Here is a 13,384-nt window from a genome sequence, read left to right as displayed (position 1 = left end):
CTATTCTTAGCAAGTCTTAAATTTTGACAAAAGCAACTTCATATGAGCAACAAAACATGACATACAGCATGCCATTATTCATTTAATGCAAGGAAGAAGCAGTGTGTGAAAAACTTGGTAGATTCCATTATTCAGCAGCTTGTTACCACCAGCAGCAATAACTTGACACAATGTTTTTCCTGCAAGAAATTATTAGTCTGTTACATTACGTAGGAATTTTACCCCACATTTCTTGACAACATTGCTTCAGTTCATTGAAGTTTGCAAGCATTTGTTTATATACAGCTTTCTTAAGGTTCCATACAGCTTTCAGCTGGGTTGATTCTGGTTAACTGATCATTCTAAACTGCCCATAGGTTTGGATGTTTGTGTAAATGGTTGCAACAGACTGGCCACCTGTCCAGGGTGAACTCTGCCTTTTGTCCTATGGTAGCTGGCTCCAGTGCCCCTGTGACTCTGATAAGAATAAGTGGAAGAGAATGGATGGATGGAAGGAAATGTCTTTCTCTGGCAACCTTTCCAAACAAGCCATACTTGTTCAGTCTTCTTCTTATTGCCCTTTCGTGAACATTAACAATTAAAATCCTATCTGAGGCCTGTAGTGTCTGAGATGCAGCTCTTTGTAGGGTCTTTACCTTACAATATAAAGTAACTATTTTGGTGATTTGGCACTATATATAAATAAATTGAACTGAATTTGATTCTTTTCAGTTTCATTGCATGGTCTGACCGTGGGGTGATTTTGCTGAGATGTCCTCTACTGACAGCTGTTTTGAATGCTTTCCACTCTAAAATAATCTTTATCACCATCAGCATCAGATTGTTCGGAAATAGCTTTAAACCCTTCCCACATTGATGGGCAGCAACAATTATTTCTCTAAGATAATTGCTGATGTCATTCCTCTTTGGCATTGTGTTAACAGATATTGTTTTATAGCTCCAAGAAAACTGTCAAAACTTCTGCATTTACAGAGGTGGAGGTGGCCAGCTTAGCTGATAATCAAATAATCATAAATAATGACATGATGTAATATGTCAAGTGTTGTTGTTAATCTGGGGTAATATTTAAATAGCTTTAGAATAAATGTAATGATTTGTTTATGTTCTGATATGTAAAACCTTAAAACTGAAAAAAAGGGTGTAGTTTCTTTTTCACGTGATTGTAGATCAATAGAGGGAGAGATATTGTCAGGAAAATGCTTTCATGTTTTTTGTAATACCAACAGGAAGCAGTGAGTGGACACTGAGCAGATTAGCTCTGAAGAGAAATGGAGTGAGTGAGTGAGTGAGTGAGAGAGGGATGATGGAGGAGGAGGAGGAAGAGGAGGAGGAGGAGCAGGAGGAGTAGAAAACATTGATCTGAATGCATGCAAACATGTATGGCTGAGAGTTATACAATTGTTCTCTTGATGAAAGATGAGGAAAGGAAGCTGTATTGACCAAAAAAGCAGAGCGACTCCAATCCTATCTACGTAACTCAGCACTGGTATTGGGACAGCATTATTTTAATTTAACTTGATTTGATTTAATTTATTTTTATTTCATGTGAATTCAGTCAATTTTAGTTACATTGATTTAATAAATTTTAGTGCAATGCAAAAGGACTTAGCCTATTTCAGTTTAATAAAATTCAATTCAGTTCAAGTCATGTAAAGCCAAATGACAACAACAGTCACCTCAGGGCACTTTATATGCAATGTAAAGACTGTACAACAATAGAGAGAAAACCCCAACAATCAGACAAACCCCTATGAGCAACGACCTGGCGACAGTGGGAAGGAAAAACTCCCTTTTAATGACAGAAACCTTCAGCAGAACCAGGCTCAAGGAGGGCCAGCCATCTGCCACAGTGTGCCAACGAGTCGCGTGGCCCCTGTTTATATTATACACACTATGTCTTAACCTTTGTGACTAAAATGATTAATTACAAACAATTACAATGTGTGACCTTAGAAACATAAAGACACACCTGCAACTAACAACATAACTGGACAACCAACAGTGTTTAGCTGGATTTACTGCATGAACCCAGGTTGTTGAAGAGTTTATGTTGATACTTTAGTGTAGGTCCACAAAATCACAATACAGACAGAGTCTCGCCAGACGCCAATCCATCACGGAGCTCCTAATATAGAATAGATGGAATAACCCTCAGCCCTCCTGTGACCCTGACCTGATTAAGCAGTGGTCAAAAAAAGTGGATGGATGGTGAAAAGTGAAGTTTTTGACTAGTGTGATGGAACAATTCTTGTTCAAGCGATTTTCTTTTATTTGCATCAGGCAGGCACTGAAAACACAGAAACGCAATTTTTTTTAAATGTTAGATCAAATTACATGCAACTTAAAGATGTTAGCAGCTGAATGATATCAAAGCAGTAAGCAAGGAACATAAACGATGAACCACAACAGCTGTATGCAGTGAACTGTACCTCAAAGACACAGATTGCATTTTCTTAAGAAATGATGAATAAATGCATTTTTCTGTAAGAAACCTCTGCGGGATATCTTTAGCATAGCTCCTCAAATTTTAAATGAACATGATTTTTAACATTTTATCACTGTTATTATTTTACATGTTAATGTTGGGGATGATCTTAAATAATCAGCTAGCGTATCTAAAGTAGATGATAACCAAAAACTACAGAAAAAACTAACATGGAAAGTCTTGATTTGTGCATACTGGCTGCTTACTGAGGGTGCTGGAGTACACAACAGTAGGCAATATGTTATGACTTTGTTCATTTTCTTTAGTCACACTAAACAATGGCTCATTCTGTATTTTTAAATGAGCAGTAAAACGTTGCTGTATTATAATAATAATATAGGTTTTAAAACTCAGACTGAAATCAGGTAGTGCTGCCATTAATATGGGTATTCTCTCCTTCCAGAAAACCTTAGACCACTGTTTTCACAGGCTTAATATGAAGAAGAATAAACAAAGCTTTTTATATACAACTCAAAGATCAAAAAGACTGGTAGGCTTATGAATGTTTATTTGAGAGGGGACTAAGAAAAATGACAAACCAAATTCAGCTATAATTTAATTACCCTGTGAGAATAATGATATCAAGTGGAATGAATTACTTTGTAGCAAGTTCATTATTCTCTACTGATTTATCTACATTCATTAAAAAATTTGTGAGCAAGCTTTTCTTGTAAAAGGAAGACATCTCATTATTCTACACTGACTTATCTTATTATTGAAGAAGAACGGAGTCAACTTTGAAAAAAAGAGGCTAAAATCAAATAACAATAGTGATGACGTGCTCCCTGAAGGGCTGTCTTATATTTCTGAAACTCAAAAAACTACTTGCCTTATAAGTAGAAGGAACTAATTAAATGCCACACCAGTAACCATTGTGCTGCAGAGTGTGTGCCAGTGTGTGGAAAGACAGTCGCAGTATATGGTTAAGCGGAAGTGGTGACGCCAAGAGACCAAACAAATGAAAGACACTGGCAAAAAAATAAAAAATAAAGAAGAAGGGAGGGAGTACTGGAAGACAAAGAGCGAAGGGATGCAGGAAAGGGGAGGCGAGCAAGATGAGGGAGAACAGCACGAGCGTTTTTGTCTGTGACAATTGGACAGACGCTGAAAAATGCTGGTGCCTCTGTAAACGCGTGTGGAAGATAGACGGACCGTGCCAGTGAGCAATGTATTAATTTGCTTCAAAACAATATGACATGTTGAGTCACCTTCAAGAAGTACATGTCCGGGGCTCCTTTTGTTTTTCCTGTTTGTGTGTGTGACACTGCACTGTCTATGTGCTGTCTGTGTCTTTGAATCATTTTATTTCACTCATTAGATATTTTACTCATCCAACACAACCACCGCAAGGCATGTGGTTACATCCTCCTGTCTTTCTCGTTTCTTCTCATTACTCTGGGCCTATGGGACACAAATACACTGAGTCTACAAGTTGTACATGCAATAATAGTTCTGTGATTAAGTTTCGTGGAAGGAATGAGCAAGCAGAAGTCGTCCACCTTTACTGAACTTCATTATATCAGCAACTCTAAAGAAAGAACAGCTAATCGAGAGTGTTTAAGTGAACTGTTCACAATGGGGCTAAAATCCAATACCAGGAAGCTATAACCCATTTTTAATATTTTCCAAATAAGGTGTGAGAAGAGAGGGATGTGTTGTTACCTTGGCAACAGACACACCTTTACTACAGTATCCCATTACACTCACTGGCATCCACTGCAACCTGCTATCAGTGTCAAGTCACACGGGACAGAATTGCGCAGGCACACCTGCAGACGAGAGTACAAGAGGCCCATTTTGATTGGCTGACAGTGAAATCAGTTTATTTTAGAGTGCAGCAGGTGCAGTGACGCACGCCTCTGTTCGTTACTAATGGTGGATGAAAGCCCAGCATAGATTGGATAAAGCGATGTAGGACTGATATAGAAAGACAGAAAGGTAAATGGACAGATAGACGGGTTAGGAGATGTGCTGGAGTGGGAGCAGGCTGGGGAAGCCTCGATTTGTTTTTTGTGTGGGGATTACACAAACACGACGTAGCGATTATCATCACACACCGAAACCGTGCCTACACAGTACTGCGAACCTGCTGTGTGGGTGACTGGCACAACACTGACTGACTGACACACGGCGGTGGCATTTAGACAAAGTTTGCCTCAACAGGCAAGCATGCTAACACGCAAGTACAGACAGTCACAGACAGACACACTACCACAGCTGGCGGCGTGGGTGTGTGGAAAGGGGAAGCCAATGAGGTGCTGGTCGTGGATGACCAGCGGCTACTGAAGCTTGCGTGTCCACAAGTCCAGTTAAGGACAGAGCAGGAGGTGTGAAGGAATAACAGCACACACCGTGTATTGGATCCCCTCAATTACTCATTTGTTTATCGTGCCTGCGGCTCAGTTGGCTTTGTGTAGAATGGCAGTTACAAACTGTGTGTGTATTTGCTTATGTATGCACCCGTGCACACGCCCAAATGTGTGACTCTTTCCTCACTCATACGCTCATCTGTTGAGCCGCCTGTGTGTTTCTATGAATGGGTATGCTTCTGTTGTCTACATTCTCACATCTCTCGGTCTGAGCAGCGGTCTACATTTATTTTTAATGTCAGACACACAAAGAAAAGCTGAAATTATTCTTCAAGGTCAACTCTGATCCACTCTAGTGCGGGTTGAATGATGCAATTTCACAGTTATTGTTAGTGTGAAGGTTATTTTCCTGTATTTTGAAAGTGTTGCTTGCGTAATGCCACATTAACAAAGTACTCGCCAAAAACACACTGTAACAGTTTATCCATAGATTTTTATGCAGCTTTATTCAACTCTTGCATGTCAATCGAATTCATAATTAAATAAAGCAAAACTGAGTCATCTCGAGAAGGTAGACAGCAAAACACATTCATCAGTCTGAAGAGACCTGATTGCAAGTCTTCAACAGATGAGCAGAAAATTTCCAATAAAAATAATTTTGCAATCACTTCTGTCCTACTGACTGCAGATGCAATACCTGGTGGCATGTCTGTCCCCTTAGGCCAGTGTTTCAAATAGTGGAGCTGGACTCACTGGTGGGAAATTGAGCCACAGCAGGAGTGAAACTCAGTTACATGTAAGATGCATGTTAGGATATATAGATCAAAGATGTTGTGCTGACCCTTATTGCTGAAATGAAACTCGGATTCTTTTGTATTGTTATTGCTGGATAAAAACCGAGGTTTGGGCTGGATTCTAGGTGGGGAATGCCCCCCCCCAAAAAGGTTTGCTTACTTATGAAATATACTTGCTTAATGTCATATTATGGTTAAAATTGCACAAAACAGCAATCAGTTTGTTTAACTGATTGTCCAAACCAGATAATGCATGGGGGCTATCTGCAAGGCATACCCTGGGTTGCCAGTCCATCACAGGGTAGTTTATCTAAAAAGGCTGAAAGACTACAAAAGACTTTTGTCCTTGATTGCATACCCAGTACACTCCTTCAGATGGTGGACTGCATGTTTAAAACTTAATGTGATCAAATAAAAGTCAAATGAGAGCATAATTTATCACATGGTGACACTGTTACATCTGATGCTATCTTGCTATCTTACAGCTGGTGGTTGAACACAAGCAATGACAGCTTGAGGCACAGACAGACAGTAAAACAGTTTTCAAGTGGCATGAATATCAAGGCATCTGTTGTGTTTTACTGTCTTTTTCCCTTTTGGATTCATTAAAAGCAAATCACCCCTTCATTATTAACCTAATTAACAATATTTCAACTACTGCAATAAAAAGGTAGAAAAACAAGAAGAAAGACATTAGAGGAGAGAGGAATTATGTTTGATAACCCTCATCCTCATCTTCATATCTCCGATTTTCTTTAACACGCCCAAATGTCCTTAAATAGTAAATGAAACCTCACTTCCATATGTCCACTTCTATCTCGTTTAGCTAATGACTGCCATTTGATATCTTCATCATCAAATTATGTCAGGAGCTATAATTAATCTACCAACAGTATGACTGGAGTATGTCGTAATTAACCTCCACACCAAACAGGCCACTATTCAATCACTGTTGTTTTGAGTGACTCTCTTCTGGCACCGAGCTCTCCCTTATGGTTGAATCATGATTCGGGGGCATCCTTCTTTCCTAAGACAGGACCATCTAAGTCTTTTTCTGTATCTTTCTGTCTGGCTGCTGCGCGCCGGAAGCAGACCATAATAAGCGTCAGCCAGGAAACAAGCTATGCGCTCTTCTCCTACCCGTCCTCCGCTCCTCCACAACTCAGTCATCATTACCGGGCACCGTGCCTTAGCTCATTCACCCCTCCCTACACTGCTTCTACATTCACTCTTTAGCACTCCCTCCCTCTTTTCCCAATGTGCGTCGCAAAGTCTCCTCCTCTCACAGAGTCTGAGCGCACGTCTCCAACCAGCCTTTACGCGCGAGCAAACTCTCCAAGAGAATCCCCTACGGCCGGCCCCTCCCCTTTCCGTTTCTTACCGCCCTCACTCATTCATGACCCCGATCAGTGACGTAGGAGATTCCACGGTGCCTACTGCCGTAGGCAATGACAAGGTGCTTGAGTATATATGGGACACTGGTAGCCATCAACCGGCACGCTCTCAGTCGCTCCGACTCGGGAACCAGGGCATCAGCGGAGATAGCAGGCTTTACTTCGCGGTCTTAGGCTAACTCGCTTTGGGCTTTGGTTCAGGATGGAAACCTCTACTTTTTCTCGGAGCCGACGATGCTCCATCATGCGCAGCTGCAAAAGTAAGTTTCTCTCTATCTTCTTTGGTTTTGGATACCCATTGGATTCAAATGACAGTTAATGCTGCTTTGCTTTAGAACTCGAACACTTTAAAGTTTTTTAAAATATAAGAATGTGTGAAGTACTTTGACTTATATGAAACAGAACATCCAAAATTGATATATGGATGGATGATACAAAATTGAAATGAAAGTCTGTCAGCTCTCTGTCTGTTTGGTGATTTATTCGAGCTAAATTGGATGTAAAAGTGTGTTAAGAGCTTTTTCTTTGACTCAGAGAAATCGTTGCTATGATTTGATTAAATTCCTTTCCGATTACGCTGTGCGTAATGGTCGGCGTAAGTGTAGTGCCAAGGTGTAAACTTAATTTACTGCGACAGATAAGGTTTCTGTACATGAAACCTAAGAGAAAATATGAGTAGATGCAAGCCATAATCGCCAAAAACAATTAAATAATTTTCTTATCTAAAAATGAAGGCAGATATTTACCGTTATGCACTCTGCATGATGTTTCGTTGAATGGTAATGGATGATTATCGCACCATGGACAGCTCCCACTCACTTCCTTTGCTCTGTCCCCGCTCTTTCTAGGCGGTCTCTCCCTCTGGCTGGTGGTGTGGCTAGTCCTTGGTAAGCCAAGTCCGGCATCGGCATGTCCGCACCTGTGTGTGTGCTATCCGACGCCGATGACTGTGAGCTGCCAGGCGCAGAACTTCACCGCTGTTCCTGTCGGAGTGCCGTACGAGTCGCAGCGCGTGTTTCTCCAGAACAACAGGATCACGGAGCTTAGAGTTGGCTCTTTTGGCTTCGGAACTCAGGTAAGAAAGAATGAAGAAAGCAGCATCTACAGTGTGAAGTTGTTGCTTTTCCACACTGAAAGTTTAAAAATAATGAAAAATATAATCAAAAATGTATTTCATAAATACGTTTTCTCCCCTCAGGTTCTGTGGCTGTTTTCCAACAACATCACGTGGATTGAGGCAGGGGCCTTTAGTGAGCTGAGGGACTTGGAGGAGTTGGACCTGGGGGATAACCCTAACCTCCACAGGTTGGAGGGGGGAGCCTTCCGTGGCCTTGAGAAGCTCCAGAGCCTCCACATGCACCGCTGCCGGCTCACTGCCCTGCCCCATGACATCTTCCACAAGCTTTACAGTCTGCAGTTCCTTTATCTGCAGGTAGGGGCGCTGGAAAGCCATGCATATGCATACAGATAACTCTGACACATAGAAACACATGCATCCACCCACACATGTGCCTTCACATGCAGCATCACACGTGTTATCAATATTACCAATCACACTCACTGTGTCTGATTTTCTCAGCCTAAACCCCATTTTTTCTCTAATTTGCAGGAGAATAATCTTCACTTCCTGCAGGATGACATCTTTTCTGACCTCATCAACCTGAGTCAGCTGTTCCTGCATGGCAACCGTATCCGTACCCTTTCAGAGAACGTGTTCCGCGGCCTGGTCAACCTCGATCGCCTTCTCCTCCACGACAACCGCATCAGACAGGTGAACCGCCGGGCCTTCCGTGACCTTGGCCGCCTGACAATGCTCTTCCTCTTCAATAACACTCTGGCTGAGTTGCCCAGCCAGACTCTGAGGGACACCCAGGGCATCGAGTTCCTCCGCCTCAATGCCAACCCCTGGTCTTGTGGCTGTGAGGCCCGTGCCCTGTGGGAGTGGTTCCGTGAGGCCCGTGTCTCCTCATCTGAAGTCATCTGCTCCTCCCCTTCCACCCGTCGTGGCCAGGATCTCCGCTTCCTTCGTGAGATGGACTTCGCCCTCTGCCCTTTGCCTGACCCTGGCTCCATTGCCGGCTCCACCACCACCACCTTCAGCACCAAGACCCGCTGGTGGTTCCACAAGAACAAGCCCCAGTCATCCACTAAAGGTGTCTTCGAGAAAGCCTCAGAGACTGTAAAGGCCGGTTTGTACGGAAAGGGCCCATCAACAATCACCTCAGCAGTCAAGTATGAGCTGGGAGAGGATGAGCTGGCGCTGCCCAAACTCGAGCAAGAAGAGTACTGGGCAAACTATGGCAATGAGGACTCAGGTGTCACCCTGCGGTGCTTTGAGCTTGAATGTCCACCTGAGTTCGACCTGCCTCCATCTTCCTCCTCTCCCAGATCCTCCTCACCCTCTTTTCTTTTACTACTAGCCCTTTCTGTTTTCACCCTCTGCCTCAACCTCCACCTGCTATTCGGCTGAATCTGACTCTTAGTACCACACCCCTACCCTTCCAGCCTGTTTTAAAGGCTGTGAGGATCCCTGTTAGACTTTCTACACCCCCTTTGCCCGCTTTGCTGTAAGCAAATCCTCAAGGCACAGCAAGGGAGATGGGGGGACGGTTAGATTTGAAATCTACCAACTACAGGGCTTAACACTTTTCAGGGCTGCTAAGAGTTCTTCAGCTAAGGTATATATTTATCTACAATGCTCTGCAGGTATGGCTTTCTCTGCCTTACCTGTATGATGTCATGTTATGATGCCCTGTAATCAGGGCTACGAGGGCTGAGTCCATCTCTAGTACAAACGCAATTTGATAGCAGCTGTGAATGATGTTGTCAATTCTGTCACCTCAACTTATTTAAAACTACTAGTGCTTTTAGTGCATCCAATTAACTGGTTGCTGCAAATGCTACAATTACTGTTAGAATCAGTGCACAGTAATGAAAATACTGTAACCACTTAAAGTGTCATGTAAATAGTTATGTGTACTGTGAGTGTTCAAACTAATATCTGTGGTTCATCACAATCATGTTCATCTTGATCCAGAAAAACTGTGAAGGCTTGTGCTTCTACAGGACAGAGCACCAGGCGCAAAATGAAGTTGAGGGCCTTAGAGCGAGAGAGGAGAAAGGGAAACAAAACTGTGAGGCTGAGAGGGAGCAAAAGGAACGAGAGAGAGATGCACGGACGTCATAGAAGAGGGAAGGGAGACAAAATGGCAGTGAGAGGAGGGGAGGAGATTTCAAAGGAAACAGCTTTAGAAAGAAGAAGATGTGGGTGGAGATGGGAGTGTTCAGGCAGCAATAAGAAAAGAAGCAGAAAAACAGCGAGACAGAACAGAGGACAGTGCTGGCGGTAGAAGCAGCAATTTGCAGGCGACAAATAATAAATCTACTCATCAGTAGTTGTTCCATCCATTATACTCATACCGTTCACCATTTTCTGTATATATAGTGTTGTTTTGCGACAACCACAGGGAATGAATGCTTCCTGTCAGGAAGCCAGAGATTTTGTTTTTTGGATGTCTTTCTGTGACATATTGATATAATGTGTGATGATTGTTGACTTGGATGCAGATGAAGATCTTGATAAAAAAAGATATATTGAATATTTCTTGAATCATTCCTTTCTTTGGGGCAGTTTTTGCTGAATATATTTTAACTGAAGGAATTCTGAGGTGCACTTCATGCACCATCATAAAACAAATGTGGGATCAAAAGTGCACAAATTGTCTCAGTTCATCTGAAGTGTGGTGACTACACTGGACTGAAAGGACTGATCACTTGGCCACATGGAAAGCTCTGACTTAACAGGCATCTGTGTGTGTGCATAAATGGGGATGAATGGATTCACAAGTAGGCAACACTGCAAAAGGCAAGTACGTCAGTAGGTTTCTCACTTTTGTGATTCATCAACAGGCGATGCCAAATGGACAGACAAAGCGCAAACTGGCTGATTTGTAAATACACCAAGAGAGCAATGAGAGAGTCTGGAGAGAGACAGAAATCAGAGTTAAATTTAGGCTCAAAGACTGACATGCAGAAAGACTAATGGAAATGATATGAGGTGAAACAGGAAAAATGTGCTGAGGCAGCAGACTGGAGAAATGCTCTGATGGAGCAGCACAAGAAGGGAAAAACAAAAGAAACAGCAGGAAGTTACCTTATACATGAAAATTTGAGATATCCATCAGGAGGGTTTCTTAATTGCTTCTTCTTGAAAACAATTTACTGTAAGGACTTGGAAAAAAGGGAAAGATAGTGTAGGTGTACTCATGCACAGCTACTCTTTTTCCTAAGAGTCATTTAAATTACTCACTGTTATCCTAAAGCTTTCTTGATCTCGAGGGTAAAGACAGGATGAAAGGAGGTGATGTCTGGCTGTGACGGTGGTGAGTAGGGCAAGGCAAAGATGTAGTAGGAGTGAAAGAGTAGGAGGTAGTGAGCCACGTACAAACCAGCTGGCCTTGCAAGGGTTACAGAAAACTAGTTCCTCTTTGAGATTTTCTGTTTTTTTGCCAACTGAGTTCCCCATTAGGAATGACTTTGGAAAATATTCAGTGTCATCTTTGTCAGCTTTTTAGTCTCTTTCACAGTCTAACGGAGGAGGTCAAACTGAGCCCGGGTGCTCTTCAGTGGCCATGACAGTGAGGTCACTGTCAGATGACCAAAGTGCCAGTTATACCATTTCCAATTTTTGTTTGTTTTTCTGTCTGCATGTTCTATGTTTTGTATCTGAAAAAGAAATGATACTATATGAAAATCTGCTTATTTGGTATTTATTTTTACTGTAAAAGAAAAGAAAAGATGTTCTTCAAAGATGCACCATAAAGAAAGAATAAATTCATACTTGTTTTAACAAAGCATTTTCTAAGAATGTGTGGGTGTTTCATTCTATATCTAGGCAACTGTCCAGTCAAACACCCAAAGCAATCAAACTGCACACACACATATGCATGCAAGCATGCACGCACACACAAAATCACGTGGACACACAGACACAGTTGCCATTGTGTAAGTCCTCCAGGCAGTTATCCAGCTTTCTTAACGGTGCAACTACTCAACAGAGAAAGAGAACAGGCAATGTGGGGGTGAGAACAGTGAGGAGAGTTAAACTATTCACTGTTTAAGGTTCAACCTGCCTCAAAAGGAGCACCTGCTCTTGCAGTAAGATCACATAATCAAAAAGAGACACCAATAATGATAGTAATCAAAATATAATGATCATAAGCACTGTTTATGGCCACAGGGTTATTTTTGCCAAAAAAAGGAAAAAGAGAAAAGTAAAAACTTTGGAACATTTTTCAATAAACAACTGATATTAAAGGAAACGTTGCATATCATCAAAACTTTATTACAACACTCAAACACTCTCCTCTGATCAAAATGTCTGGGAGGAAGTTGCACTTTAAGTGTAACGAAATCCATTATACTCGGTCATTTGAAGCCTCAGATTCAATCTGAGTGAAAATCTGACTTATGTTGGATACAGCTGGACTAATTGATTTTGCACCCACTCAGAGGAAAGATGACCAACACCATACTTTAATGCTACAACAGACATCCTGTGATACATGCTCAAAGTTACCACTGTGACACTTTTATGACCAAAGAAAAGGTGGAAAATAAAAGCAGAGCAAAAACATGGAAAGTGAAATGATGATAATCGAGCTGACAGGTTACAGCAAAGTATATGATGTGTATTACAGTGATGTGCCTATTTTCATTTAACCTTTTCCATACATCTGGTATGACAAATCTTGTCATACCAGATTTATTAGATCTAAACTGCACAGTCTGGTTTTGAAGAAATAATAAATCCTAAAGCATTTATTGATGTCATACATCAGCAGATCATCAAAGTAATTATGATTCATCCTCTGGTGACCATAAATGATCCATTTTAGAAAGAGTGAAACACTGTGCCCAAAACTTCTCTGGTCTAAGTAGCCACACAGGACTCTTTGCATGTAGCATATCTACTGGTTGAATCCAGAGAGAATAGGAAATTGTAGAAAATACAAGAAATTTCAGTGATCTGAGAGGTGGACATTACTAAACTCTTTCATCAGGCTGGGGATATCTTTAAATCTGGATATAAGTGAGAAAAGTGGGAGGAAAAAAAGGTGTTTTGGGGAGTATCTGAGAAATGAAGTCTGTATATAAACTAAACCCACACAAAATTCTTGTTTCCAAAAAACTTTGTGCTTTGAGATCCCTTCCAGTTGCTCTGGAAGTAAATTAAATCATAATTTATACAAATCAATGAGAAGCATTTGTTTTTTTAGTAGAATGCGGCAATAATGGACCGTGCACAGAGTTATCAAGCTGGCAGGGTAATTACCTAACTACTTGGCAGGTGGGAGTTTTAGTTTAACTATAGATGATTTAGTAGAGATTGCAAACATCTTT

At 41.5% G+C, this 13,384-nt stretch overlaps 1 protein-coding gene across 1 annotated transcript; it reads left to right on the top strand.

The window, feature by feature from the left end:
- The first annotated feature begins 7,052 nt into the window (after window positions 1–7,052).
- Window positions 7,053–10,581, top strand: rtn4rl2a (reticulon 4 receptor-like 2 a). Its single transcript, XM_086296861.1, has 4 exons — window positions 7,053–7,242; window positions 7,831–8,057; window positions 8,181–8,414; window positions 8,592–10,581. The coding sequence occupies exons 1-4, from the start codon at window positions 7,185–7,187 to the stop codon at window positions 9,450–9,452; spliced, it is 1,380 nt and encodes a 459-aa protein (XP_086152987.1). The 5' UTR covers window positions 7,053–7,184; the 3' UTR covers window positions 9,453–10,581.
- The last annotated feature ends 2,803 nt before the right edge of the window (window positions 10,582–13,384 follow it).

This window comes from Aulonocara sp. 'chitande type north' Nkhata Bay, linkage group LG6, assembly GCF_057382095.1.
Source record: "Aulonocara sp. 'chitande type north' Nkhata Bay isolate Kocher_YH1m ecotype deep benthic linkage group LG6, A_spYH_male_GT1.1, whole genome shotgun sequence".
Taxonomy (NCBI): domain Eukaryota; kingdom Metazoa; phylum Chordata; class Actinopteri; order Cichliformes; family Cichlidae; genus Aulonocara; species Aulonocara sp. 'chitande type north' Nkhata Bay.
Note: the sequence above shows the minus strand (reverse complement) of the source record. Positions and strands in the feature narration are given on the sequence as shown.

What these genes read in the sequence shown, in the direction of transcription:
- rtn4rl2a (XM_086296861.1), top strand. Translation starts at nt 7,185, where the DNA reads ATGGAAACCTCTACTTTTTCTCGGAGCCGACGATGCTCCATCATGCGC. An exon ending in CTTTTGGCTTCGGAACTCAG is followed by an intron (nt 8,058 to 8,180) that starts GTAAGAAAGAAT and finishes TTCTCCCCTCAG; the next exon opens with GTTCTGTGGCTGTTTTCCAA. An exon ending in TGCAGTTCCTTTATCTGCAG is followed by an intron (nt 8,415 to 8,591) that starts GTAGGGGCGCTG and finishes TCTAATTTGCAG; the next exon opens with GAGAATAATCTTCACTTCCT.